Here is a 25,514-nt window from a genome sequence, read left to right as displayed (position 1 = left end):
CATTAATGAGGGACTGAAAGTCTCTGGGCGTCTCTTATATTGTAAGAAATATCAGTCTAATATTCCAACATGCGGTTTCTGACGCAGCCAATAACTTTATGCTGCTGTTCACTCCTGAAAATGCTCTGTAATACTCACACAACATTCACAGAGAGACACAACAGTCACTGTTTCCTGTATTTTCATGGAGCATGGCATCATTATTACATCATTATAGTGGCTGTCTGCCACTCCACGCCCTTATTTATTGGATTGTTTTCTTCAAAACAATGAATTTTTATTTTTAATAAGACATCTATAATATATTTGTGGGTCAGAGGTCAGTCCAGTAGCTCCAAAAACATGTGATCTCAGTGATTTTTAATAACCTTAGAATTTATCAGCTGTGGTGTCATTATAGTATTAGAGCAACACGTTTAAGCTCCTGTGTATTACTAATGCTCTTACAATAAGACTGTAACGATGTAGATTTTGTCACTGATCAATAAAAATTATATTTTGCATATTTCATATTATGTTATTACAACATTTGCACTGACATGACCGATGGCAGGAAGTAATTTATTGCCTGGTGGCTTCAGCAACATCACTAACCTTCCTGTCAATGTTCAGCACTTTCCATAAGCAGTACTGGCAAAATGAAACAAATGTTTTTATCCAATTTTTGCTGCTTACAACATGAAACACTTTCCCCACCACCTTCTTTCCATTACTTTATATTTGATTTAGCATCTCAGCAGCCACCCACAGGAAAAACTGCAACACGACTGCCTGGTTCAGCTGACTTGATTACTGTAATATGCTAACCAGTTTCTATACAGGCCATATCTGCAGGCAGAGACCGTTATTATTCACCCAGTGCAGGTACACAACTCTGCTCCGAGTTAGGTCTGCTCTCACTGGGTCCTCTTTTGCTCCTGGGCACCTTTAAAGACTCAGTGGAGTTCATGGAGAAATTTTGGATGGATGAAGATCTGGGCTTGAATGAACCAGTTCAACCCACTGAGGAGAAGAAATGGTTGAAACAAGACTGAACTTCATCAGTGCCAAGATTTGCTCCAGGGTGTCATTCAGCAAAGGGAAGAAAGCACTGACAAACAGCATTACACCATGACTGTTAACACATAAAATCCTCAACAGCATCATTCAGAGTATTTTTGTTATAGCTGAAGGGAAAATCTTGCTTTCTTTTTTTCCAAATCCTCATCCACCAGGATGTCAAAGTCTCTACTACGGTTTTAATATTCTTAGACTACTGACTGTAATATTCTATCATGTATCTTGTTCTGCTCTGTCAGTACCACTTGCTCAAAACTGTTAGCTACGTTTTTATTTGCTATTTTAGCCACTTAACCCATTTACTCGTTGCTTTGAACTACTAGGACTATTTGAAATGTCTACAGTCTTTGAAACATTATGTTTACACTCTGCTTAGTAACCAACCAGTTGCATGCAGCCATAGCTACTCAACAATATTTCCATCTATCAACTGGCAACTGTAGGACTTAGTAAACCTGTTTGAGAAATACTATTTTTATCTCATAGATCTCTAATGTTCACATGTTCATTATCATCTCTGCTGTGTTAAGGCAAAGAGTTTTGCCGTCCTCGGACCGTACCCTCCTCCTCCTCAGGGAGCCCTGACTTCAGGGTGCTCTAGCTATTCCTCATCTGACTCAAGGACACTTCAACTTAACTGCTCCGTCTGGCCCTGACCTTCTCTTTGTTACTACCACCACTTTTTAACTCCGTCTCAGCTTTGTGCCGTTCAGCTACAACTCGCATTTATTATCGAGGTCGCTCCTCTTTTGGAGTACATTGGGAGGCCCGCTGGGACAGCCGTATCCATAGCAACAGAGGATTATAATTTCTGTGGATGAGCTGGAGAGCATCAGTTACATAAGGCAGTCAGTCTTGGAGGCATCTCTGATGTTGTTGTGCTTGAGTTATCTTTTTAGGGCTAAAGCCTCAGAGCTGCAGACCTGTTTATACTAATCTAAGACAATCTGTTTACATGTTGAACACCATATTCATTTTCAATCAGTTTAGTCAAGAATTCACGCATGCTGTTTCCCGTTTGGAATATGGTTTAAATAATATTTGTGAGGCCCTAAAAAACATTCCTCTCCCCAAAACACTTTAGATTATTGCAATTAATGCTAACTAAACAAAAACGCTACACGTAAAACTTGCCAAGCTGTGGGCTGATGAAGAAAAAGTAAGGGTTCACAGCATTCTGTAACAAATTCAAAGCAATCCAGCCAGTAGTTATTGAGATATGTTACCAAGTACGGAAACCATAATAAATGTACTGACAATCCATGAAAAGCTGTCAGTCGACGTGGTGGACAGTGCCACCGTGGACAAAAAATAAAAACGACATATTTGTTGTTAAATGTGCAAACCAGTAAAACTCTGTAAAAGATGTTTGAATAAGATGGTTTGTGCTGATTGATTTGACTTTGTGGATAAGTTGCAAAGTATTTAACAACTTATCTGCTCTTTTTTTTTTTATAAAGCAAATGGGACAAATTGCTCTTGGACATTTGCATCTGTTTCTCCAATGTGCTTTTACTGAAGCAGAAATGCATAAAACACTCAAATGTGTGTACATGTATATGTGTGAATGAGTGTGTCCAGAGCAGTGATGTCAAAGCAGGGATTAGACTGGCTTATATAGAAGAGTAGCACATTTGAAATTCAGTGAACATCACACTCAGGTTGCCAAATCACTGATTATGTTAGTTTAACAATGTTGTATCCAGAGGAATAAACTATCACCTCTTTCCACTTCAGTATTATATCCAGCATGGGTTGCAATAAATCCTCTTATTTTGAGCATGATGCCTTCAAAAGCGTCTGCACCAAAGGACCTTACATGGGTACAGCTAAAAACACAGGTCCTGAGTAATGATGTTCCAAAAATACATCATGTTTTTGGCTAGGGGCAGAAGGACGAGCAGCAATGAGGGGGAAAAAAAAAAAAAAAAAAAAAAAAATCAGGCGAGTGTAGGGCCTGCACAAACTACCGCTCTGCTACCACAGCAGACACATCACACACAGGCTGTAGACCAAACCACTTGCAATACTCACACAACTGGCTGTTAGTGGTTTGAGAAGGGAAGCCGTTGTCTCACCCAACACGGTCCCACATGAGTCAGGCAGAACACGCAAACAAAGCAGACAGACCTCAGTGTCATAAAGAAGCTTCGCTTTGCCAAAAAGAAAGAAACACTTCTAAACACCTCACAGTGCATTGACAGCATGTGATGGCAGCGCACAATGACAACCTACGACATACAGTATATCCATGGGATTAGGTAAATTAAGCCCTTTCTTGTGTGTTACTTTGCTTTTATTTCAAATTGAGACAAAATCTTTCCAGGATGCCATGAAACTTGAGCATTTCAGAGAAAAGTGTGAAAAGGAGTCATAAAAGAGTTCTTGTTAACAAGAAGCAGAGTCCAGGCTTCTTAGAGTTAGTCTAAAACTTTCCATCAAAGCCTCGCTCAGCTGCATGGAGTAATTACCTCTCACACAGCAACAGCTCCCAAGCCTTTTTACTGATACTGTTTATGTGTGTCTTTGTAAAGGTGCGTGTTCTGCACGCACACACACAGAAATCAGATGAATATGCCTCCATATCATGTGTGTTTCCAGGGATGTGACCCCATAAAGTAACAGCACCCCGGGTCCTGCTTTTCCGACATAAAGCAGCTTGGAAGAGTGATAAATAGAGAAATGTTATGACGGGTCGCTCTTGGTCTCTGCTGTCCTAATGACGGCAGAGCAAAGCCCACCCAAAGTGCTGTTCCAGAGCATCTGGGTAAAAATAGACAGATCCAAAACACGAAACCAAACTATGCAGTACGCAAGAAAACCTCTATCGATACGGAGCAGTCCTCGAGCCTGCTGCTGCACCCAAAAGCATGACCCTACCATGTTTACATTTACTCTAATAGTATTCTTGACCCTAAAAACATTATTTTACAGTTTGCAAATTAAGTTTCTTTCTGCCTGAGTGTCACGTATTTTGCAAAAATGTAAGTGAATTCCAGCAGTGGAAGACGTACTCTGTTCTCTTACTGAAGCAACAACACAACAAGGTAAAATTTTTATGAAATATGGTCGCTCCTGTTACTCCTGACCACAGACTGAAGTCTACACGCCCAACATGAAGTACGCCACCTTTCCATCCTTTATCCAGTCATGATGTCCAAGCTTTAATGTGACCCATCAATTTTTATCTCCATTCGCCGAACTTAATTTATGAACTACACTGCCTTAGGGAGCTGCTAAGCCTGAAAGAATGTCCTAAGTCTGGGTTTTAATGGAGAGCTTGAGTGTCTCATGATGGTCTAAGTGCCATTTCAAAAGGAAAACAGAAAACAACAAAATCAGCTGCTACCCCCAAAACGTGAGTCATATGCCCAAATGAATTCGACAACGCTACAGGCTTTTAACTTATATGAATGGGAGCTGAATGAAGTCCTTTGCTGACACTACAGCCAGAAAAAACAATAAACTGCAGAAACAGATCTAACTTTTCAGTATGAAAGTTCAACAGCCTCTTCCAGCATTACTCATAAGCGAATGTGGAGTTTATAAATCTCTCACTCACTGCAGATTTAAAACGTCTAAATAATGTACACCCTGATGTTTCCAATATCTCACCACATCGTGAGTTGGTTGTATTTTTCCAGGGAAGGCTTGAAATGGAGGGCCGGGGCAGTCGGTAAAACTTACTTGGGCATGCAGTCCGTGAGCCCTGCCAGCAGCATATAGCAAGAGACATAAAACTTCGACCAAAAAACCTGAAGTAGACAAACTGTGTTAAGTGTTCATAAAATATCCCTGGCCAGGGAATGTTTGATGGAGGGATTATGAAGACAGAAGAGCTGCTTTTAAAATGGAGGACTGCTTTGCTTATAATGTTATGCCTGTGGTTTACGGCTAGTCTAATGAATATAGGAGTGAACTGCTGTGTGGACTGTCAGGTCTGTGGCCCTTGTTTTGATCTCAGAAACAAAAGATTTTCTTCTCATTCCCTCTGCACACAGCAGTGTAAGGTCAGGCTCAGAAGCCCTGGAGTGGAAGAAATTCACTGATCATTGTAGAAAGTGAGCAAAGAACAATTCAGCAGGCTGGGTTTCTGCTGACGTGAAGAACATGAAGAATTTAAAATTGGCCCTTTATTTCTGGCTGTTTGAATATTTTGGGGGTTGGCATTCACTACAGGGCCCCACTGTGTCTTTCCACTGGGGATCAGCAGGACACGTTCTCCTCAATTTTTTTTTTTTTTTTCTTAGTTTATCCCCAAACATCTACAGCCGGACTGTGATTTAATCACAAAAGTTCTCAAATCAGCGTCCTCTGACTGCCCAATATCTGGACAAGAAATGCTTCATAATATTTGTCATGAAACACAGAGTCCTAACAGGAAAACCAAACCCAATTAATAATTTACTATGTTACTACAGTATATTACAAATACTGTAATATACTGTAGTAACATTTCAGAATTCAGCCAATTTACAGTGTCATTTTGATGTATGATGTATGTAATACAGGTCAGAGGTTAAACTGTAACTCCATTTTTCATAATAAAGTGACATATATATGTGAAGGACCACACAAATGGCCTGTAACCTAATGTGTCCCTGTTCACCCTTATTTGCTCTCTACACTAAGAAAAAAGTAGCTAACATCACTTTTGTTATCACAGTACCCTATCATTATTTACAAGAACTATACTTTCACTGTCATTTATTTCTGTTAAATGGTTAATCAATGTGCTCCAGTAGCAGAGAAAATAAAAAATATCTGCATGATGAGACAGAAAATGTATTAAAATTTAAGCATGATTGCTTTTAGTTTTTGTATTATATTTAAAATTGTATTTTATTTAAAAAGTAGTATTTGAACTGAATTGAATCAAAAGTGTTATCTTTAATTATTCTCTCCTATTTTTTTTTATCTCTTTTACTTTTTTATTTTAATTCTTGCCTGTGTACTTTTAACTTGTCATTTATTTCTGTAAAGCTCTTTGAATGACTGTGTATGAACTGTGCTATACAAATAAACTTTCCTACTATGGTGAAACAAATATATTTTGTTTTTTTCATAATAAAAACAAAAACATCGTTGCAGTATTGAAGTATTGTAGCAGCAGCAGTTAAACCCAACAAGGTACATTATACACAATTGGTATTAGTAGTATTTGCACTTTGTTACAGTATATTTCATGCTAATATGTGTATGTTTATGTCAGGACTCTGCAGCGCATTGTTTCTTGCTCATCGCCTCGACACTGTGGCTCACCGTGTTAATTGTGTACAATATCGCCGCCTTGTGGTCGCAGAGGTAAACAACACAACGGAGGCAGAGGGAGGAGGTCAGGTTTATTTCGTCATCATTATGCGCCGGTATCTCCGGTCAGGTAACACGTGAGGAAAACATGGGGGGGGGGGCAGCTGTTTTGACATTTAACTACTACGTAATTAATACGTCCGTACAACATTAAATGCCACGTTAGTCAGCCAAGGTGTCGCTTACGGTTTTCTCCGAAAGTAACTTTAGGCCAAAGCGACGTCAGGTTAGCTAACTTTACTAGCTTCACCTGCTAATAGCATGGACAACACGGAGGGTAATGAGATCGAGCTCCACGGAGATGAGGAAATTATTGAAGTTATCGACCTGAACGAGGCGGAGCCTGGTCCTGGTGGGTACAAACTTAGTTTCCAGTGTGTCTCTAACATCATCAGTCTTCTCAGGGTGGACAGAAAAGCAAATGACACCTCGTTGCTGAGAGAAGTTCAGGGAGATTGTTGTTAGTTGTGTTTTCCAGCTGATCGTGGCTCAGTTTGTGTCTTCGTTAACTGTTAATACTGATTGGGAACAGATGACTTGGCTGATGACTTGGAGGACGTGGACTTTGAAGACACTGGAAATGCAAACGATGACGACGAAGGCTGGGAGACGGAGGACGAGATGGAGGCTGAGGCTGAGCAGGATGACAGCGATGTCACCTTCTCCAAACACACCGGTGAGTTCAGTCCTGCTACTGTCAGGCAGCTTCAGCCTGCTCAAGGTCTGATCTCGTCTTGTCCACCTCTGTCCAGGCTCAGTGTTTTGTGTGAGCTTGGATCCTGCCACAAACAGCCTGGCTGTGACAGGAGGAGAGGATGATAAAGCCTATGTCTGGAGGGTGGACGACGGGGAAGTTGTCCTGGAGTGCTCAGGTGAGTGCTACAGGTAGACTGGCAGCTGCGTTTACTTAGTGTGTACTTAAACTATTCAGAAGAAATACTGAAGCAGTCAAGTAAATGATTAACCTGTTAATCGTTTAGGCAGTACCACATAGATACTGAAGTAAAGGAAAGTCAAAGTTGCCTGCAATTCAGAAAAACGTGTGTGTGATCTCCACAGGTCACAAAGACTCAGTGACTTGTGCTGTGTTCAGCCACGACTCCTCCATGGTGGCTTCGGGCGACATGAGTGGCATGATTAAAGTTTGGAAAATCGAAACCAAAGAGGAGATCTGGTCTTTCGAAGTCGGGGATCTAGAGGTGAGGGCCTGAGGACTGATAGTACTGCATGAGCCTGAGCGTGAGTTTGTGTCTGTTTAGTTTGTGCATCTGTTAGCACTTGTGATACGTGTTTTATTTGGGCTGAAGGAATTTAAGAGGAAATATGAGAGGATGATCACTCGGGCTGAGAATTTCTGGTCTCTGGAAGAAGCGAGTGATCACACGTTTTCTCTTTGCTCAACCACGACTAGTGAGTCACCCTTTAGCAAAGCAAACAACCCTTATTATAACAACTGCTCAGTAGAGGCCAATAATCTGTGTGTTTGTGTGTAAAGTAGTTGTTAATTGGTGGCTGTCTGCCTTACTTCCTCCGCAGTGGTTGGAGTGGCATCCCTGCGCACCGGTGCTGCTGGCGGGAACAGATGATGGCAGTGTGTGGATGTGGAAGATCCCTGCAGGAGACTGTAAAACCTTCCAGAGTCCTGCATGCCAGGCCACCAGCGGCAAAGTCCTACCAGATGGTGAGAGATGAGAAGACAAACCACATCATCACTCATTATAAAGGAATTCTGAGTAACAGTATTTAAAAGTCTTGGAAACATTTACAGGATTTTGGACTTCCTTATGAAATCCTTACTCTGTATCCCATACATAACCAGTTCATAAATACTATCTCCAAGGATGCTGTTGTAAAAAATGAATACATTTCACTTTAAAGTACAATCCATAATGTATTTTTCTTTTTTTCTTCAGGTAAACGGGCTGTGGTGGGTTATGAGGACGGGACAGTACGTGTGTGGGATTTGAAGCAGGGTAACACCATCCACGTCATTAAAGGTGACTAACTTTCTGTTACTTTTAGATCTTAGGGTTTTAGTAGATTGTGTTATCCTGGGTGACTTAGTCCAACAATCAAACAAGCTCATCAGATTACTGAAGTAAATAAGGTCAAACAAAGAGGAGATTTTTATTTTTAAGATAAGAGAGTTTTAGAGGAAGTGTCTCACTGGAGCATGTTTCATGTTATTCTGCTGCTCAAACACCGATGGCAAAGTTATTCTGCCTCTAGGGTTCATAATGTAATGGGCAGATTCAGGTTTTACTTTAAAGGAAATAAGGGCAAAAAAATAAAAGCCAGTAAGTTTAACTACAAAAGTATCACAGATTTATTGCCCCACAAAAAACATAAGAGAAGCAAAGACAGAAACAGTGTAAACACATGACGTAAGACTCTTTGGGACTAAGTAGTTTAGTTTTTGTGCAAACAACTGAGAAAAACTAGGATAAGTGCTGAGTTTACTGCTTATCATCTCTGAGGAACGCACATCTGACCTGATGTCATTTGACAGGTCAGGATGGACACCAGGGGTCACTGACCTGCCTGGCATGCAACAAGGATGGCTCACTCATCTTGACTGGCTCAGTGGATGGCAGCGCTAAGCTCATCAACACCACCACAGGCAAGGTGGGTGTCACAAAGGTTGTCTTGTGTGCAATAACAAAGCATGTTGACAAATGTGGAGGGATAGGTTTTGCAACTGAGAAACAGTTTTCAGGCTGTTGTTGTTTTCATTTTATGACTAAAGTGCCTGTGTGCTGCCAATATCTGTGTGTGAAGGTGGTTGGGTCATTTTCTGTGGAGGGAGGCAAAGCAAAAGGTTCGAAAGACGAGGAAGAAACCAACTCTGTGGAGTCTGTGGGATTCTGCAACATGTAAGCTGTAAAGCATTGGAAACATCCATGAAAGTCAGTAGCTGCCTTTTTATGGGAGTTAGTGTTTGAACTATGTGAAAACTGACCTGTTAACACCACAAATATGAACCGTTGTTCACCGAGAGATGAAATAAACAAAGTTATATGATACTGATAGTTTACAGTACTTAAAGTAGACAGACACATTTAGTATATTGAGAAATACTAAAATTGTTTCACATCTCTACTACAGTTTTCCAACTGTTTGATCTGTCTTATGGTTTCCAGCCTGCCTCTCATAGCCGTAGCGTACCTGGATGGGACTCTGGCCATATATGACCTCTCAACACAGGTGTTGAGGCACAGGTGCCAACATGAGGTAACAAACAGCAAAACAAGGGAGAGTTTGTGTTTGTGTGCTTTAGTTTAGTTCCAGTGCATACCTCCATACTGTATGGAGACTTGCAGCCCAATCACACACCTATTTCTGGTGCCGTCTGGTTTGGTTGCTGCTCCACAGAAAAAAACCTAAAAGAGAAAGTCTAATTAAGAAACAAATATATGCTTTTCATTATTAGTAAGAAAACCAATTCTGGATTTAACGGTGGCATGTAGTGACACTGCTAACTTCCCTGTCCTTCACTCTAATTATAAGGCAGTAACTGCATTTTAGCTACGTGACCAGCTGGGTTGTTAGCCAAGCAGGCCACTAATATCAGCCTCCACTAAATATTGTAGCTACACTGCAAACCAAATATGAGCATTAGCTGTTTAGCCAGAGTGAAGTTGGGTTTAAACTGTTCACAGCCACTGTTGTCAACATAAGACTCCTGTCTGTGTCCATCTCCCCCAGGCTGGCATTGTTCACCTGCAGTGGGAAGAATCATCTTCTGTGGTGTCCACCTGCAGTTTAGATGGAGCGCTGCGTTTATGGGACGCACGGTCTGGCAACATAGTGTCTGAATATCGTGGCCACACTGCAGAGATCCTCGATTTTACCATCAACAGGTACGGCCCCACTGAAAGATACACAGATGCTTATTTCCTGCACTGTCCCACTGACATCAACCAGCATACAGGCAGGGACACTTCAGTAGGTCTGTTCCTTTGCATTACTAAAGTTAGCACTTAAGTTCTGTGTAAAAGCATTAAATCATGTTTCTTACTCATCTCTGTCATCAGCCTGACTGCCATGTCTCTGTCTCGTTCAGGGAAGCGTCTTTCGCAATAACCGCCTCAGGAGACAACCAGGCGAAAGTGTTCTGCCTCCAGAGACCTGATCGGTAAAGACAGCTGGAGGAAAAGGGACAAGAAGACGAGGAGAGGAGATTTCAGTATTTCAGGAGAAGTAGCAGAGACATTGGATTGATGAGACTTTTTGTTTTCTGACAATGCAGAATAAACAGGTTTCCCTCTCCTCAGGATTTAAAAATAATTGGTTGTGTGGCCTTGCTATTTTATCTGATCGGCTTTGTTGAAACATCCAGTTTTTCCTGTTTTCACAAGTAGTTGGCTGATGCTAAGCTCAATAAAACATGAAGTAGCTGAGAGGAAAAACATACTGAGAGTCTGATTTGAGTGACAAAGGGCAGATCTTTCTGTCTATAAAGGTGCGTTAAGTGTGATTCTTAACCTGTTCCTCATCACTTTATTCTAAGGACATAGTTTCTGTAAGAGAATAAACAAAGTGAAATGTACTGGATTGTTGACTCATTGTAATGTCCTGCCTTTGACAACCCTTCTATACTCAAAACTCTTTTAGAGATAAAACAGAGTGAATAGAGGAATGTCCTTTGCATTTTTGTTTTCTGTTCCAGTTTTTCCATTCAGCGTGTGTGGTCTTCTATCTTTCAGATTGGTCCATCACCATATTGTTAAATCATGTGTATGATTCATATACTTTATTCTGGGAACCCATTGAAATTCATTTTCAACCATGGACTGTGTTATCTGTTATCTGTGACTAATGCCCATCCCTGTCTCTTCAAACACTTGAACTCAACCCAATAAAACTGTTTATACTTGGATCTATTTTCGGCCACATCAGCTGAACCCAGTGGTTGAGAAAAAGATCCAACTAACTAACATTTTTTTTTAAATTCAAGTGGTGTCTTTCCTTGTTTAGACAGTATCAATGATTAAACTGAGACTCAGATACATCTCATCTGTTTTATCAGATATGACTGAAGGGAGATGAGTGAGTCTGAATATGGCAGGAAGCAGAACTCAAAGAAAGAACAGCCTAGATATGATTAAAGGCTGTGGAGGTGGCGAGTATGGTCTACTGGCTGACCCTGGATTAAAAAAACACAAAATACATACTAAATACTCAGAAATACTCACTAAACAAAAAATTGAAAATTAGTAAACCATAGTATGAGTAAAAAAAACCCTCAGCAGAGACTCACTGAAATGTATACTTCACAGTCTATTGTACAGTCATTTGTATTAGTGGATTTGAGGTTTGGACTCTGACAAAGATCAGACAACCATAAATCAGCATCCTGTGCACGAGTACTTTTTCCTCCTTGTACTTTGCTTCTCAGTTCATGCAGAAAATGTATTGTGGACTTTAGTGGACAAAACTCCTTAAATAAGTCTGTCACATGTTTTTATTGTGCTGTATAGATGGTAATTTATCTTCTGAGTGCAGATTTTATGATCATGAATAATTATGATAAATGTCAAAATATTACAGATCTACAGATGTAGATTTGAAAAAGTATTCTCTCTCATACTTTACTCTCAGTGTAGAGTAGAGGGATCAGGGTTAATTATGTGTTAACCTTGACTTCCATCTACTGCATGAAAAGTCGTCTACATGTAAATAATAATGTTAACTTCGTGCATTATAACAAATAATTGTGAATATTTATTTTATACATTTACTGTATAGTACATTATGTACTATAATTGTGTCGTTTATAGTCAGATTCTTTGCACAAAACTCACCCAACATTCAGCCGCAGCAGAGATGGTGCTCAGCGACTGTAGAAACCAGAGGAAAACAACATCTGTTAAGAGTGGCGTTCAGTGGCACCAGGTTATTTTCCTCATCTGTCACCGCAGTGTGTTTGGCCTCAAAGGTCAGCCTCTGTGGAGACAAAAACGAGGAGTGGCCGGGATTATCACCTTTAAACCTTGATGGGGCTAAAGCCTCATCTATTAAATTGCAGCTCATTTTCAAACACACAAATTGGTTGAGCAGAGAGAGACAGATGCAGCCGCCAAGGTAAACATGAAGAGGAGTCCAATGACAAATCCATTCCCAATACATCTGTTTTATAAAAACATGTACAGCATTCATACAGATCAGGACAATGGCTGATTTAAAAGTCCTGTTAAGAAGGGACTCGTGGGCCTGTAACTCCCATATAGTTTATTTTTTAAATGCATTTAAAGCAGACGTTTTATAGTTACAGCAAGCTAATATGGGAATAGTAAAAGGAGCAGAGTTTCAGTTTAACTCTGAACAGAGATGAAGCATCAGATGAAATTAAAGTCCTGAAATTGGTTCAGGATCCAGCGGAAGTTTAGACACTAAAAGGAGCTGAAATGTGAGCTGAAGTGTAGGTGATAAATCGAGCTGGAAGACGTGAGTCAGCATTAAAGAAAATGAAGAGTCAAACACTGACAGGAGAATCATCAGTGGATTATTATAACTAACTCAAACTAATGAAGTTCCATACAACAATCATTGATTCAATAATATACTATTATTTACTGAACCTGTAGCTGTTAAAATTAGTGTCAGTGCTGTCTGGCACCTGAGGTCTGAATGCACCGTTAATTAATCCCATTATCATTTTTCCACTGTGTATGAACATATGAAGATAACATCATTTGTTTAGTGTCGCGTGGGGCCCAGGTTTCCAGGAAAGCCAGAATCCTCCGTCTCCTCTTTTGCGATGGGAAACTGTTGTGCTTTTCTGTCCAGCCTGTCCTCCTTGCGTGTTTCCAGACGCTCCTGGACATTATCTGACTGGAGCTCGTCCATCTCAGCACCAGGTCTGCACCAGACTGTCTGTGAGCACAACAGGCTTCTCATCCAACTGTGTTTGGAGGAGTTTGACAGTTGTTTTGGATTCAGATGTACACAGTGTGTATATGCTCAGGTGGGCAAATACGTCTTTGTTTTTACATGTAGTTAGAACAATCAGTTAATAGTTCAGGGATTAGTGGAAACTGCCTCATCCTCAGTACAACCAGCAGCCTCCCTCGGACATAGAGTCCAGCTCCTCCTCCTTCAGAGTGCACTTCCTCTTGAAAGTATCCGAGGAACAGCACTGGCCGCTCGCTCTGCACCTCCTGTGGGTTTTGAAAAGACTGTTGGGGCTGAGTTGGCTTGAAGGATATTAAAGGATAAAGATGACGCTCCTGTGGTTTCACGAGGGAGTCTGAACCTTCTGTTTGAGGCTATGACATGCAGAGGAACAGGGAGAGAGATAAGAAACTTTCATTTATTTGGATTTCCTTTATCAGAGGAGACATGACTGGACGTTTAATCCCTAAAAGGTAAAGTCTTACTAGTTATGTTTCTAATCATATCACTGTATATAACATCACTTTCTACATTTCAAAGACGGCAGGATTTGTCTTTTGAAACTCATTTTATTTAACAAAAACTGCACCTCATTAGAAGGAAGCTCTGGAAATAGCTTTTAAATACATGTTAGCAAAAACCCATGTAAGTCGGATAAATCCAATTTAAAACACACAGTTAAGCTGAACTACTTTTAACCAGTAATGTTAACATATTGCTTCTGTGTATTCACCTTTTAAATGAGTATTTGCTTAAAATGCAGTTAATACTAATGTGCAATATCTATTTTTAATGTTATCGTATATATTTTTATTTAAATTATTGTTGCTTACAAGACCTCTATTTATTATGAAGAAGCAAAAAACTGACGTCCATAAGTAGACACAGTAAAAGCAGATCATAAAGCATATGGGCATAAAACAGAGTGATGGAGGTGTGTTTTATTGTGGTTCACTGTGAGAATATGTACACATCTTTTCACCTGGATCTAAACAGCTATAAACTCTGTTCAATTGTCCTCAGGACATGTCCCAGCTCCTGAACTAAAGCAGCCACACAGGGAGGTGAAGCTCCACAGGCCCAGCTGATGACTTACTGGATGGCAGCAGTAGAGTTTCAATCCTCTGTCTAGGTGTTACATCAACTTAACCTGCTCAAAGCTAAAGTCAAGTTAAACTTTTCCACAGCTTGAGTAAAGATCCAGCTGTGCACTGATGGGAGAGGAGGCAGGCTGCACATGTGGGAACAGTCTGCACACTTCACCCACCATGGATGCTCTTCTGTCTGGGGAGCAGCTCATCTACACCATCACCGTTCCCCTGTCGACCTCCATCATCCTGGCCAACCTCTTCATTATCCTGGGCATCACCTGGAACCGCCAGCTCCACAACACCCCCAACTACTTCTTCCTCAGCCTGCTGGTGGCTGACATGTGCACGGGTGTGGCGCTGCCCTTCATCCCATTAATGGGCCTGAACCGGGAGTTGACTTTCAGCTCCTGTTTGCTGGCTCACGTTTTCCCAAACTTTCTCTTCTTGGCGTTCCTCTCCAACCTGGTGATGGTCCACTATGAGCGCTATATTTGCATCGTCGACCCGCTGCGTTACAACAACTTGTGGATGCACCGCAGTTTTCCTCTGGCGCTGATTGCGGTGTGGCTGCCGCCGCTCGTCTACGCTTGTCTGCCCGCTTTTGGGTGGAATAACTGGGCCGGGTCGGACTGGAGCAGCTGCTGTGCAAAGTTGACGCCACTTTCAAACTGTTCAACAAACGGAACCACCTGCTGCTCGTACAGGCGAGTGTTCCCCAACGCGTTCATCTACCTGGAGGTGTATGGACTCGTCTTACCTGCGATTCTTTCCATCGCCGGCATGACGTGTCGTGTGTTGAGGATCACAAGAGGTCAGCTGCAGGACATCTGCCGCCTGCATCGTGCAGTGGACCGTGGAAGTCAGGCCTCAGACCGGGAGCAGAGACTCAACCTGCGGTACGCTCGCTGCGTGGTGGCCGTGTCTCTCACGTTCCTCGCATGCTGGGTTCCCTACCTCATTTACATGCACGCCTGCGTAGTGTTCCTGATCAGCGACACCAAGTGGAGCTCCACCACGCACATCGTGCTGTCCTGCACCGGGATTGGCAGCATGGCTGTGGTGCCGCTGGTGCTCGGCCTTGCAAACAGGCAGTATACAGAACCTGCATGCAAAGTCCTGCAGAAACTCAGAGACAGATGGAGCCGGAAGGTGCAGGAATCAGAGGAAACTGTTGTATGAGAACATACTGATGAAACCGAATATTTATATCTTCAAAAAATCTAATATTGATGTGACTAACTGGTGAACTGCATGTATAGGCTACTGACAAACCCACATTTGCATAGTTTTTTAAAATATTGTTAGAGCCTAAGGCCTTTCCACCTCACTTACATTTCATCCATGAGCTCCTCATAAAGGCCCCTCTTTCATTCATTAAATACCCAGTGATGGAGCAGGAATACATTTTTTAATCCGATTGCCATAAAGATTTAGCTGCTAAATGTGAAAGCTTAAACTTGTATCAGTGTTTACATCTGATAAATATATCTTAAACAGTATGTTCTCGTTTCTCTTTACTGCCTGCTCCACACTTCAGTTTCATCGGCTGTAGTTTTTCTCCATCACCCCCTGCCTGCAGTGTTTACTCCTACTGTACTTCTCCCAGTGTTTATCTACGCACTGGTATGCAAGCTGCAGAGGGGAGAGGGATGCACACACTGTCTGTAATATATCTGCAAGACATGTGGGATTAGATCTTCAGCAAGAACACACAGAAAAAAGATGTTTGCATTTAAAAGTGGGAAATGGAAATCTATTAAATTTTGAATTTCCATTAGATCCAATGTTGGATCCAAAGAAGGTTTACATCCTGTAGATACAGCCCTGTATTTCAGAGAAAGATGCTTCATCCAAATGCTTGGATTGAAAGATTAAAGATGTCACTAAAATGAATGAGATGTGTATTTGAGATTTGATTAAACAGATGTCTAGATACAGTAAGTAGGTGGAAAAGAGAGCCAGCAAAGGCTGTCTGTGGAGGTGGAGCAGATTTTAATCAAATTACAGAGAAAACATAACTGCAGGGAGACATTCAGAGAAATGGGATATAACCTTGTGGTAACTCTCTATATGTGTCTGTGTTGTCTGGCTACGCCATGTTCCAGTATGTTTTCCCACAGTGGAAAATGCTGTACGTATGTGTCAGGAGGACTGAGGGGAAGTGATGACAGGGTGAGACTGCTGGGCTCCAGCTCCTCTGTTAGTGACACTGACCAGTCAAACCAGTGGTCAAGAAATCTACACCATGTCAGGCTTGGAAACAAATATTTCCCTACATCACCTGCAGCAAAGATGCAGCACACAGACACAAAACAGTGTGTGCATGTGTGTGCTGCTACCCAAGATCCATGTTTGCTTCCACTTAATGTGACCTCCTGTGATTATAGGAAATATTGACCCTGTCTGCTTCATTTCAGTCAGTAATGGACCAACAGTACAGAAATCAGTCATTTAAACCACCTGCTTCACCCCATAAGTTCTTTATTTTGTTGTTCATTAACAAAGCTTCACACTTTCTGTCTTACAAAGAGAAATTATTCCTATTCAGCTCACAAACAGGTGAGACAAGCGAGACAGCTGAAAAACACACTCCTAGCACCAAGAAGACTACAAGTCAGTGCAATTGCAAACGAAGTAAGAAAAGATTTGATAAGACACACATCCAAGTCCAACTTCAAGGATGGATTTAAGGAAAAATGTTAAGACTGCTCTCTCTCCCAGAAAGCACAAAGCACACAGAGATTCATTTTTGTACTAAAAGTCAGTTTGATGGTGAGTCACAAATACTTTAATTTAGTATTTAATTTAGAGAACTTAATTAGCAATCTTTTAATTCACATTTTGCAGGTGTAATGTAACGCTACAGACAGGAATGAGGCACAGTCTCTGTTAATCTTCGGTGTAAAGGGTGCTTTCGGACACGACTCTACCTTCCAGCACTTCCACCCGGATCAGGAGGCGCTTCTTGACGGTGGGGCACTCTGGTGGGATGCAGATGGTTTCTGGGATAGTGGTGGACTCTGCGGCTAGCGGTTTCTCTGGCAGGAGAACGTCTGCGTGCAAGTAAGGACTTGGATTGGTTGGTTTGTTTTTTTTAGAAATCTGAGCAAAAGAGAGGTTTGTCTTTAGTGGGATGCAAACATGAATCAGTCATTAGAATTAAGTGAACTTGTATGAAATAGATGTAGGTGTGTTACTATGTCCATTTTTAGGATTTTTTTTTAAATTAAATGAAACCTTTTTGCTCCTCTTCCTTTATTTCTTTCCTGTATACCTCTACAGAAGTTAGAATTCTTTTCAACACCATTCTGGGTCAGGATGCCCAGATCCTTGTGAATAACTGGATGGTTTTAAATGTTAAAATATTCACATACAACAATGGAAGACAACAAAAACTTTTTAAAATCTGGTGGAAGCTATATATGCAGTGTTTAATGCAGGGAGACATGGCCAGAAGTCGTGGGAACCGCTGTCATAATTCATTTTCCTCTTGTCAAGCTGTACCTGCTCTGAACACATCGAGACTTCCTGAATACCATGTTCTGATTTTTTACGGTTTTTTTTGGCTGCTAGGTTTACAACAATTAACAAAATGGTTCTCACCTGCATTGTGCATGAAGGCGTTTATTCTTGAAAGAGATGGAGCAGAGACGAGTGTTAGTGCAAGCACTGATGCATTGTGGTAAATATTAAACAGCAGCATGTTTCAATACACGGAATAAAAGCTCATGCATGTTCAATCTGCGGATATACCTCTGCTCCTCGCCCTCCAGCAGCTTGCGGTAAGTGGCAATCTCAATGTCCAGGGCCAGCTTGAGGTTTATCAGCTCTTGGTATTCACGGATTTTTTCTGTCAAGTTCTTCTTGGCCTCTCTCAAGGCCTCCTCCAGCTGGGCGATGTTCTCCCGGGCCTTGTCCAGCTGGTTGTCCCCTTCTGTTCTAACGTCATTTATCTCCTTTTTCAGCATCTCTTCCTGAGAGAGAGAAGAGAAGATCAGTGGCTGGTTAGATGATCCAGGTACGCACTTACACCTGAACTACACAAGCGTGTGTGATCCCAACCTTCCTTGTGAGAAATTCCACTTCTCCATTGAGCCGCTGGATGAGGCGCAACATGTCTGAGATATCTCTCTTTATATCACGCACATCCTGCTCACGCCGTTCCGCTTTATTAACCAAGTCTTCCATCTGGGGGGGGGGGGGGGGGGGGTAATTTCAGTGTTTTTAATTTAGTAACTGTTGAACTGTTAGTAACTGTTGAACTGTTGAAAGTTTTACTATATCTATCACTTTGTATTTTGATAAATCCCTCCTCACCTTCCTCTGGTGCCACTGCTCAGCCTCCTCCCTGCTGCTAGCAGCCATTTCAGCATATTTTTGCTTGGCATCGGCAATGACGTCATCCATGTCCAGAGAGCGTTTGTCTCTGTTGCCTGGTAAGATCACCGTCTTGCTCTGGATTTGTGCCTGCAGCTCTTTAAGCTCCTGCAGGGAGCAAACATGAGGAGTTAATGAGAAAATGTTTCTTATGTTTATCCAGTTCTTTGATAGTTTGTCTGTTTCATGTCTTCATATCAGACCATCCATCATAACACTCAGATATATTCATCTATATGATCTAACACTATCATTTATATAAACACATTATTTTATTTCAACAGATATATATCATACATCTCAATTTCCCTTGCCACAATATGTTTTCACGCAGCTGACAACTTGCTGGTTGTGTCTGTTCTAATGTCAGCTGTTATACTGTGAATGTACGAAGGTGAGAGAAAAGAAAACAAAGGAGAAGAAATAAAATGAACCACAGTTACCTCGTTATATCCGGCCCTGAGGAAGTCCAGCTTTCTAATCAAGTCCTCCAGCTCCAGAACCAGTTCTACTTCCTCCAAGTGACCTTTATCTACTGTCTGCATACACACACACACGTCCATTAAACTTTGGCCATTAAGTGAAATTATGAGTGTGCACATAGTTTCTAAATGGTAAACTCAATATGCAGCTTACTGTACCTCTTTGGCGACAACAGACTGACTCTCCAGGTCAGCTGTCTTTTTCTGCTTGTCCTCATATCTGGCACCAATCGAAAATAAAAATTAATTTGTGCCAATAATCACATAATTCAAAATTGATGGAGGTGCAGTGTAAACTAGAAATAACATCTGCTCCACTGTGAGACTCTGACCTCCTCTTGGTGTCCTCCACCTCCTCCTGTTTCCTGCTCAGCTCATCCTTCAGCTTTTCACGGTCAAACAGTAAGTTCTCAATCTGCTGCCTCAGCTTGTTCTCCTCCTGATTCACTATGGCATCAGTGTTCCCCTTGTAGTCCTCCTGTTCCTTCAGGATTTTCAGCTTCATTTGGAGCGTTGTCTTGTCCTCCTCTAGTTTTTTCACCTGATGCAGAAAGAGAAAAAGTGGAGGGGATGCTGAACAGAAAACGCAGAAAAGTATTCAGAAAGGACTGTCATGTCTAAATGAATGCACTGGGTGAAACTAAATATCAGCGGCTGTAGAGAAATCTGCAGTCTGAGTATATATTTCTCTCTGTTTATGTAAAAAGCACCTTCAGTCCTACATATTCCAGGCTGATTCGAGCTTTAAGACCACAGTCCTAAAGCTTTCTCATTGTCCACAAGGTGGCGCCCTACAAATGCCTCTGTCATATGAAGCTTAGAAAGAAAACACTTCATGGCCTCAGGTCAGAATTAATTTCAGCAGAAAGACTGGATCTAAAACTGGTTTTATAAACACTACCCTCGGCTAAAGCCTCATTTTATTTAAACTGAATATTAATTTGGTTTTATAAAAAATGGATAATGTTAAAACGAGTGAATAAAAAATTAAATAAGCTTTGAAATGTGGGATTTAAACTGTAATCAGTAGAAATTTGAAGAATCTATCTAAACATTTAAAACTCTTTAAAAAAACTAATTTGTCTTATTTTACATTTTTTTCTTGATCTAATCATAGTGTTGGATATTTTAATCCATTTTTGATTCTGTTATTCTTAATCAAGTTGACTTTTTTGCCTCACTGAAGTCTTGGTTCAATAAAGCAATTTGTTCCTGTATATAAAATCTGCAGCTTTATGCTAATTACCAGCAATATAATAATAATTTCATTTACAAACCTTGTCAATCAATTGGATGAACCTGTCATTCAGTCCAGCAATTTTGTTCTTCTCTTCGGTCAGGGCTTGGCTTTTGGCCGGTCCTGAGCTGCCGGGGGAGTACGACTGGCTGCTGTAGCCTCCTGGTGTAGACATAGTGGAGCTTGGAAGACTGACAAGTGTAGAAGCTGGATAGGTGTGCGGCGAAGACACCTACAGCCGTCCCATCACCTGCTTTTAAGGTGGCCAAGGACTACCCATCACCTCCCTAACACTCTGGATGCGTCCAATCAAGAGGTGGAAGTGGGATTTTACAGAAAAAAAAAATCAAAAGATCAACATAAAAACTTGAATTTCTACTCAGAACCGGTTTGTCCAGCAGTGGTGGTAGGCACCGGAGGCCAATGGCATTACTGAGGGCGGATTTGTGCGTAAAGAACGGGTATAAAAAGTAGCTGTCTTTTCCACCCACTCTCCAGCCTGAAACCGTCTCTGCCACTGTCTCCCATCCAGCTGTGACTATGCCGTCAAACTCAGCCGCTACCGTGTACGGTGGGGCAAGGAGCTCCAGACCGTCCGTGGCGAACTTGGAGGGGCTGCGCAACGTTCTGCGCAATGAGACGGAGAGAGATTCTCCTAGCGCACCGCTCTTCGAACCAGCGAACCAGTCCCTCGCTCCTGACCCTCTTGGTGTTCCCCAGGACGATGGGCAGAAAATGCGGGGACTGAATACTCGGCTGTCCGAGTATCTGCGCAGGGTGAAGCAGCTGCAGGAGGAGAACGACAACCTGCAGAAACAGATTGATGACATTCTAGCCAAGAGGAAAATACCTGAGGGCAGGAAGTGGGATGAGATGGAGAAGCCACTGGATGAACTGATCAAGCAGGTTGTTCATCAGATTTCTATTTTTCATCCTTAGAGGAAAATTTCATTAAAAAAAAAAACTTAGGGTCTTTCATGTTTCACACTGTATTAATTTCTCATTTTTATATTGACTGATATTTTAGAGAATAGGTCGTATTAATTATGTTAAATATTAGAAATAAATATTTGATGCTAAATTAAATACTTTCATCCCAAATGATGGTTTCAGTAAACTATTACTAATGTACATCACGAATGTATCTGCTCAGATCAAAGACATCACCATGGACAATGCCAGTCTGCTGCTCAAAATTGAAAACACCAAACTCATTAATGAGGACTGGAAGAAGAAGTGAGTTTTAGTTCCATGGTTTCAAAATAAAAATAGCAGCTCTTGTATTAGTACCATACCTTTTATGGTTTCTGCTGCTGCAGTCAAATATTCACATTACAGCATAGAATACTGTAAAATGAAACACTAACATCCAGTGGTGTCTGTTGGGCCCCTCCCCATGTCTGCAGGCTGGACAACGAGAAAAAGGCAATAGACGAATTAGAAAAAGAGCTGGACGATTGGAAGAAGACCATGGAGGACACCAAGCTGAACTGCGAACATACAAAGAAAGAGATAGAGCTGGTGAAGGAGGAGCTGGATCGCCTCAAGCAGGAGCACAAGGATGTGGGGCTAGAAACCAACACCATTCACAAACACACAAGCACTTCAGGGTGAACTAACAAATGTGTGAAATTATATGCAAATCTGTAACTGTTACTCTTTTAGGATGTCGTTGACCTGCGGGAGAAGATCACCAGCTCTGAGGTGAAGGTGGAGATTGATTCCCAGAACTCTAACCTGCCTGAGATCGTTTCTAAGATCCGCCAACGGTACGAAATGGTGGCCGAGAAAAACCTGAAGGAGACTGAGGAGTGGTACCAGAGCAAGGTACAGTACCTACATGTTTTTTTTTATTATTATTTCGCTTTTCCTCTCTCTCATCTTGATTTTCTATTTCTAGTTTGAAACCATCAAGGTGGCAGAAGCCCAGAACACTGAGGCCGTAGAGTCTGGAAAGGCGGAGCTGAAGGACTTGTCCAAAAAGAGCCAAACTCTGGCTACCAAGATCCAGAGTTTGCAAAGCACGGTAAACACACACAAAAGCCTGTTCACCATAGTCACATGTCACATCTTTCCTTTTCACATGCATCTGTGTCTGTCCTGTCATTATGCAGTAAAGCTATTACTTTACCACCTGGAGCTGCTCTTGCACAACAAAAACTATGAACATGAAAAAGCCACAACTCCTGGGGAGTTGCAGTGATTTGTTACGTGGCCAAAAATCACTCCATGCTTTCCTTTCAGCTCCGAAATCTGGAGGATGTGCTGGAGAACAACAAGCTGGAGTGTGGCCAAAGACTGGGCCCCTTTAACCGGAAGATAGAGGACCTGCAGAGGGAGCTAGAAAAGATGAGGTCACAGGTGGAGCAGCAGGTGGAAACCAACAGAAACCTGCTGGGTGTCAAGATGAAGCTGGAGGAAGAGATCAATAAGTACCGGCAGCTGATGCAAGAAATGAGCACCGAAGCTGACAGGTGAGTGCGGCCATGATGGATACTGGATGAGGTCACAGCTTTAGATCAAACCCCTTTTGCTCAGGGTGTACAAAACATTCATGATCACAGGTATCCAACCGTTTCTTTTCAGTGAGTATGCTGAAGAGTTCACTCTGTAACTGCACACACTCACAGCTCTTTAAACATGACATCATAAATCACAAAGATTTAGAAAAAGCACATGAATCCCAGGAAAAACAGAAACACAAGCTCTAAACTCTGATTCATCTTTTTGTTTCCAGACTAACAAACGGCTGACGTCAAGTAAAAGAAGCCCTGTGACAAATCCAACCCTGCTAAACCTGCCAGTGAATCAATAAACCCCTGAAGTGGTGGAGGGAGGCATCATTATGCTGGGACGGTTGCTGCCAATAATGCAGATCAAAACTATAGTTATTTTCTTCTTCTGTCTTCTTTTTCCTCCTCTGAGTTTAAGAATGAAGTTAAAAGCCAAAGAATGAGGGTCTTAATTATTTGTGTGTGGGGTGCATTTTACTCAGCTGTCATTAAATAAATTTGATTTTGAAAGCAAACCTCCTGGCAGTGTTTCATTTACTCATTTTAATATATGAATTATGCTCAAATGTATTTTATTGGTTTCAACTCATCTACCTTCATAAAATATACAGCAATAATCACAAAGTGCAGCTACCCCTAACAGACTGTGACTTATTCCAGCTAATTTGGAAATGTAGAGGTTTTGGTAAAATAAAATACATGTGGATGTGAATAGAAACTTTAAAACAATCTAAATAGTTGAAAAAAAAAAAGTTTCACCTGTGAGATTTATTACAACTCATTTGTGTGCAAAAACTTTAGATGTCCAAATGTCAAAAGCTTTTTGCATATTTACTTTGAATGCACAGCCAAGGATTTTAAAGGAGAAATAAGATGCAAAAAATGTTTTTTTTTTAATGTTTGAATTAATTTAAATTAATATTACTTGTAATAGTTAGGCTCCAGCAGATCCCTGTGACCCTGGTTAAGGAATAAGCAGGTACAGATAATGGATGGATGAATTAATTGTAACAGTAATGTTAGATTAATTTGTTTACAGGTTTTTCAAAACCATGTACAAAAAAGGAAAAAGAATAATATAGCAAATACCTGCTGCGCTATTCCCCAAAAACACAGGAGCCCACAGTCAGCTCAAACACACAAGTTCAAGGTCAGGATAGTTACCATGCATAACGCTGGCTCTTCACTGCTGGTCCCTCCTGGTGACCTGGTGTAGGCAAAGTCATGAGCTGAGGCTCAGTAAAGCCAATGAAGATAAAGTGACTGTAAGTACTTGATGTGTATAGAGCAGGTAGTTATGATACCTGTGGTACCCCCTTGGCAGCACACTCTCGACTCTGTAGGTGCAGTGGGACAATATCAACCTGTTGCAGCAAAGGAACAAAATCACTACACTGCAAATGCTGCTTCTGTAAACCTTAGTGCACCAACAACTTCATAGGTTATCAAATCCCATGTGTGTCAGACATCAGGTGCAACTACACAAGCTACAGGTGCAAAATACAAACAGAATATGTATAAGTTTATCTATCAACAAATATATCTGATATAATGTGTGGACCACATAATATAGGACTGTAACACTGTAGTTTACTGTTACAGCTGGTCAAAGTAAACCTGCTGTTTACTTCTACACAGAAGTACTCAGTGTATATTTGTCTACCGTGTGTAATAGACCAGAAAAGCTACACTGCAGTTTAGCACAAACATTGTTCTTGCATGCAATTAGTTCAAACACCTAGTGGCACACAGAAACCTCCCTTATTTACTCTTAGTGATGATATGTTTGACTTCATTGGCTTGCAGTCACTTCAAACACCTGCTGACACACAGAAACCTCCTTATTTACTCTATCATTTATATTATATTTGACTCTATTGCCGTTTTCTCCTTAAACACGACTCTAGTTGTTCTAATAGCATCAACAGCACATTCACTGGCTAAAGTCGCTAAGATTACGAACAAAACAGAAAATAAACGTAATGTTTATAACTAACCTCACAGGAGGTGGCCCAACTGGTTCAGGAGCCTCGTCTCGCCCTGGGTCAAACTCTGGGTCAAATATTGTAGGTTGTATTATTGGCTTTAGCCTAGCCTAGCCTAGCTTAGCATAGCCGATCAGCTGGTGCGTGGACGGAAGCCTGCACGCCCCCAAAACGCGTTGTTTTGGATCCCCTGCAGACAGGCAGGTTGACGGGTGAGTTGTGGTGGATGAGCCTTGTTGACTTTTTACACAAGCATGTCACAAAGTCTTCTTAGGACTCCACAGACCTGATATTATCGTGCTAAGAAGGGGTATTTCATGACACCTTTAAAATGCACACAGGACTATGTCCATCAGAGTTAATTGGAAATCAACCGTGCTGCAGGTTTATCCAGCCTTTACTGTGAAATTGTTCTTTCTCAACAAAACTCTTTCCAGTTCAATGCAAAGTCAAAAGATTTTACAACACAATACTTTATGGCCTCACAAACACAGACAGTGGTTCCTAGTTACACACAACATTCAGAAATGTGTTTTTGTAAGAGTGATGTCTTTTATTTTTTTGAA

General features: G+C 41.3%; 4 protein-coding genes across 5 annotated transcripts; 3 read left to right on the top strand and 1 right to left on the bottom strand.

Moving 5' to 3' along the window:
• The first annotated feature begins 6,430 nt into the window (after positions 1-6,430).
• On the top strand, positions 6,431-11,160 carry aamp (angio-associated, migratory cell protein). The gene is made up of 11 exons (XM_026302255.1): positions 6,431-6,721; positions 6,902-7,045; positions 7,122-7,241; positions 7,429-7,568; positions 7,906-8,050; positions 8,283-8,366; positions 8,879-8,994; positions 9,148-9,242; positions 9,510-9,600; positions 10,075-10,229; positions 10,433-11,160. The coding sequence occupies exons 1-11, from the start codon at positions 6,631-6,633 to the stop codon at positions 10,506-10,508; spliced, it is 1,257 nt and encodes a 418-aa protein (XP_026158040.1). The 5' UTR covers positions 6,431-6,630; the 3' UTR covers positions 10,509-11,160.
• Positions 11,161-14,292: 3,132 nt separating this feature from the next.
• LOC113127410 (G-protein coupled bile acid receptor 1) lies at positions 14,293-16,049 on the top strand. The gene has a single exon (XM_026301945.1). The coding sequence runs from the start codon at positions 14,478-14,480 to the stop codon at positions 15,531-15,533; it is 1,056 nt and encodes a 351-aa protein (XP_026157730.1). The 5' UTR covers positions 14,293-14,477; the 3' UTR covers positions 15,534-16,049.
• A 755-nt stretch (positions 16,050-16,804) lies between these two features.
• On the bottom strand, positions 16,805-25,102 carry LOC113127541 (keratin, type II cytoskeletal 8-like). 2 transcript variants are annotated; one of them, XM_026302219.2, is made up of 12 exons: positions 24,961-25,102; positions 24,268-24,327; positions 24,128-24,170; positions 20,491-20,745; positions 19,546-19,754; positions 19,373-19,433; positions 19,175-19,270; positions 18,672-18,839; positions 18,417-18,542; positions 18,108-18,328; positions 17,958-17,983; positions 16,805-17,407 (listed from the first exon to the last, which is right to left on the bottom strand). In XM_026302219.2, the coding sequence occupies exons 4-12, from the start codon at positions 20,623-20,625 to the stop codon at positions 17,244-17,246; spliced, it is 1,206 nt and encodes a 401-aa protein (XP_026158004.1). In that variant the 5' UTR covers positions 20,626-20,745; positions 24,128-24,170; positions 24,268-24,327; positions 24,961-25,102; the 3' UTR covers positions 16,805-17,243. The 2 variants fall into 2 exon arrangements, with proteins under 2 accessions (XP_026158004.1, XP_033181493.1); XM_033325602.1 differs by lacking the exons at positions 24,128-24,170; positions 24,268-24,327; positions 24,961-25,102 and having other exon boundaries at positions 17,265-17,456; positions 20,491-20,677.
• On the top strand, positions 20,960-23,478 carry LOC113127542 (keratin, type I cytoskeletal 18-like). The gene is made up of 7 exons (XM_026302222.2): positions 20,960-21,356; positions 21,604-21,686; positions 21,857-22,013; positions 22,116-22,277; positions 22,351-22,476; positions 22,695-22,924; positions 23,188-23,478. Exons 1-7 carry the CDS (start codon positions 20,991-20,993, stop codon positions 23,201-23,203), a joined length of 1,140 nt encoding a protein of 379 aa, XP_026158007.1. The 5' UTR covers positions 20,960-20,990; the 3' UTR covers positions 23,204-23,478.
• Positions 25,103-25,514: the final 412 nt, after the last annotated feature.

The sequence above is a fragment of the Mastacembelus armatus genome, chromosome 2 (assembly GCF_900324485.2).
Source record: "Mastacembelus armatus chromosome 2, fMasArm1.2, whole genome shotgun sequence".
Classification (NCBI taxonomy): Eukaryota; Metazoa; Chordata; class Actinopteri; order Synbranchiformes; family Mastacembelidae; genus Mastacembelus; species Mastacembelus armatus.
The sequence above is the reverse complement of the archived record's forward strand: the minus strand, read 5'-3'. Positions and strand labels throughout refer to the sequence as shown.

Bases quoted from the DNA above. Each gene is read 5' to 3' on its own strand.
- LOC113127542 (XM_026302222.2), top strand. From the start codon at position 20,991: ATGCCGTCAAACTCAGCCGCTACCGTGTACGGTGGGGCAAGGAGCTCC. The intron at 21,687-21,856 runs GTGAGTTTTAGT...CCATGTCTGCAG, and splicing joins AATGAGGACTGGAAGAAGAA to GCTGGACAACGAGAAAAAGG. The intron at 22,014-22,115 runs GTGGGGCTAGAA...TTACTCTTTTAG, and splicing joins TCAAGCAGGAGCACAAGGAT to GATGTCGTTGACCTGCGGGA.
- LOC113127410 (XM_026301945.1), top strand. From the start codon at position 14,478: ATGGGAGAGGAGGCAGGCTGCACATGTGGGAACAGTCTGCACACTTCA.
- aamp (XM_026302255.1), top strand. From the start codon at position 6,631: ATGGACAACACGGAGGGTAATGAGATCGAGCTCCACGGAGATGAGGAA. The intron at 9,243-9,509 runs GTAAGCTGTAAA...TATGGTTTCCAG, and splicing joins TCTGTGGGATTCTGCAACAT to CCTGCCTCTCATAGCCGTAG. The intron at 10,230-10,432 runs GTACGGCCCCAC...TGTCTCGTTCAG, and splicing joins CTCGATTTTACCATCAACAG to GGAAGCGTCTTTCGCAATAA.
- LOC113127541 (XM_026302219.2), bottom strand. From the start codon at position 20,625: ATGTCTACACCAGGAGGCTACAGCAGCCAGTCGTACTCCCCCGGCAGC. The intron at 19,271-19,372 runs GTACAGTAAGCT...GTGTGTATGCAG, and splicing joins AGTCTGTTGTCGCCAAAGAG to ACAGTAGATAAAGGTCACTT. The intron at 17,408-17,957 runs GTGAGAACCATT...ACTTGCACGCAG, and splicing joins CGCCTTCATGCACAATGCAG to ACGTTCTCCTGCCAGAGAAA.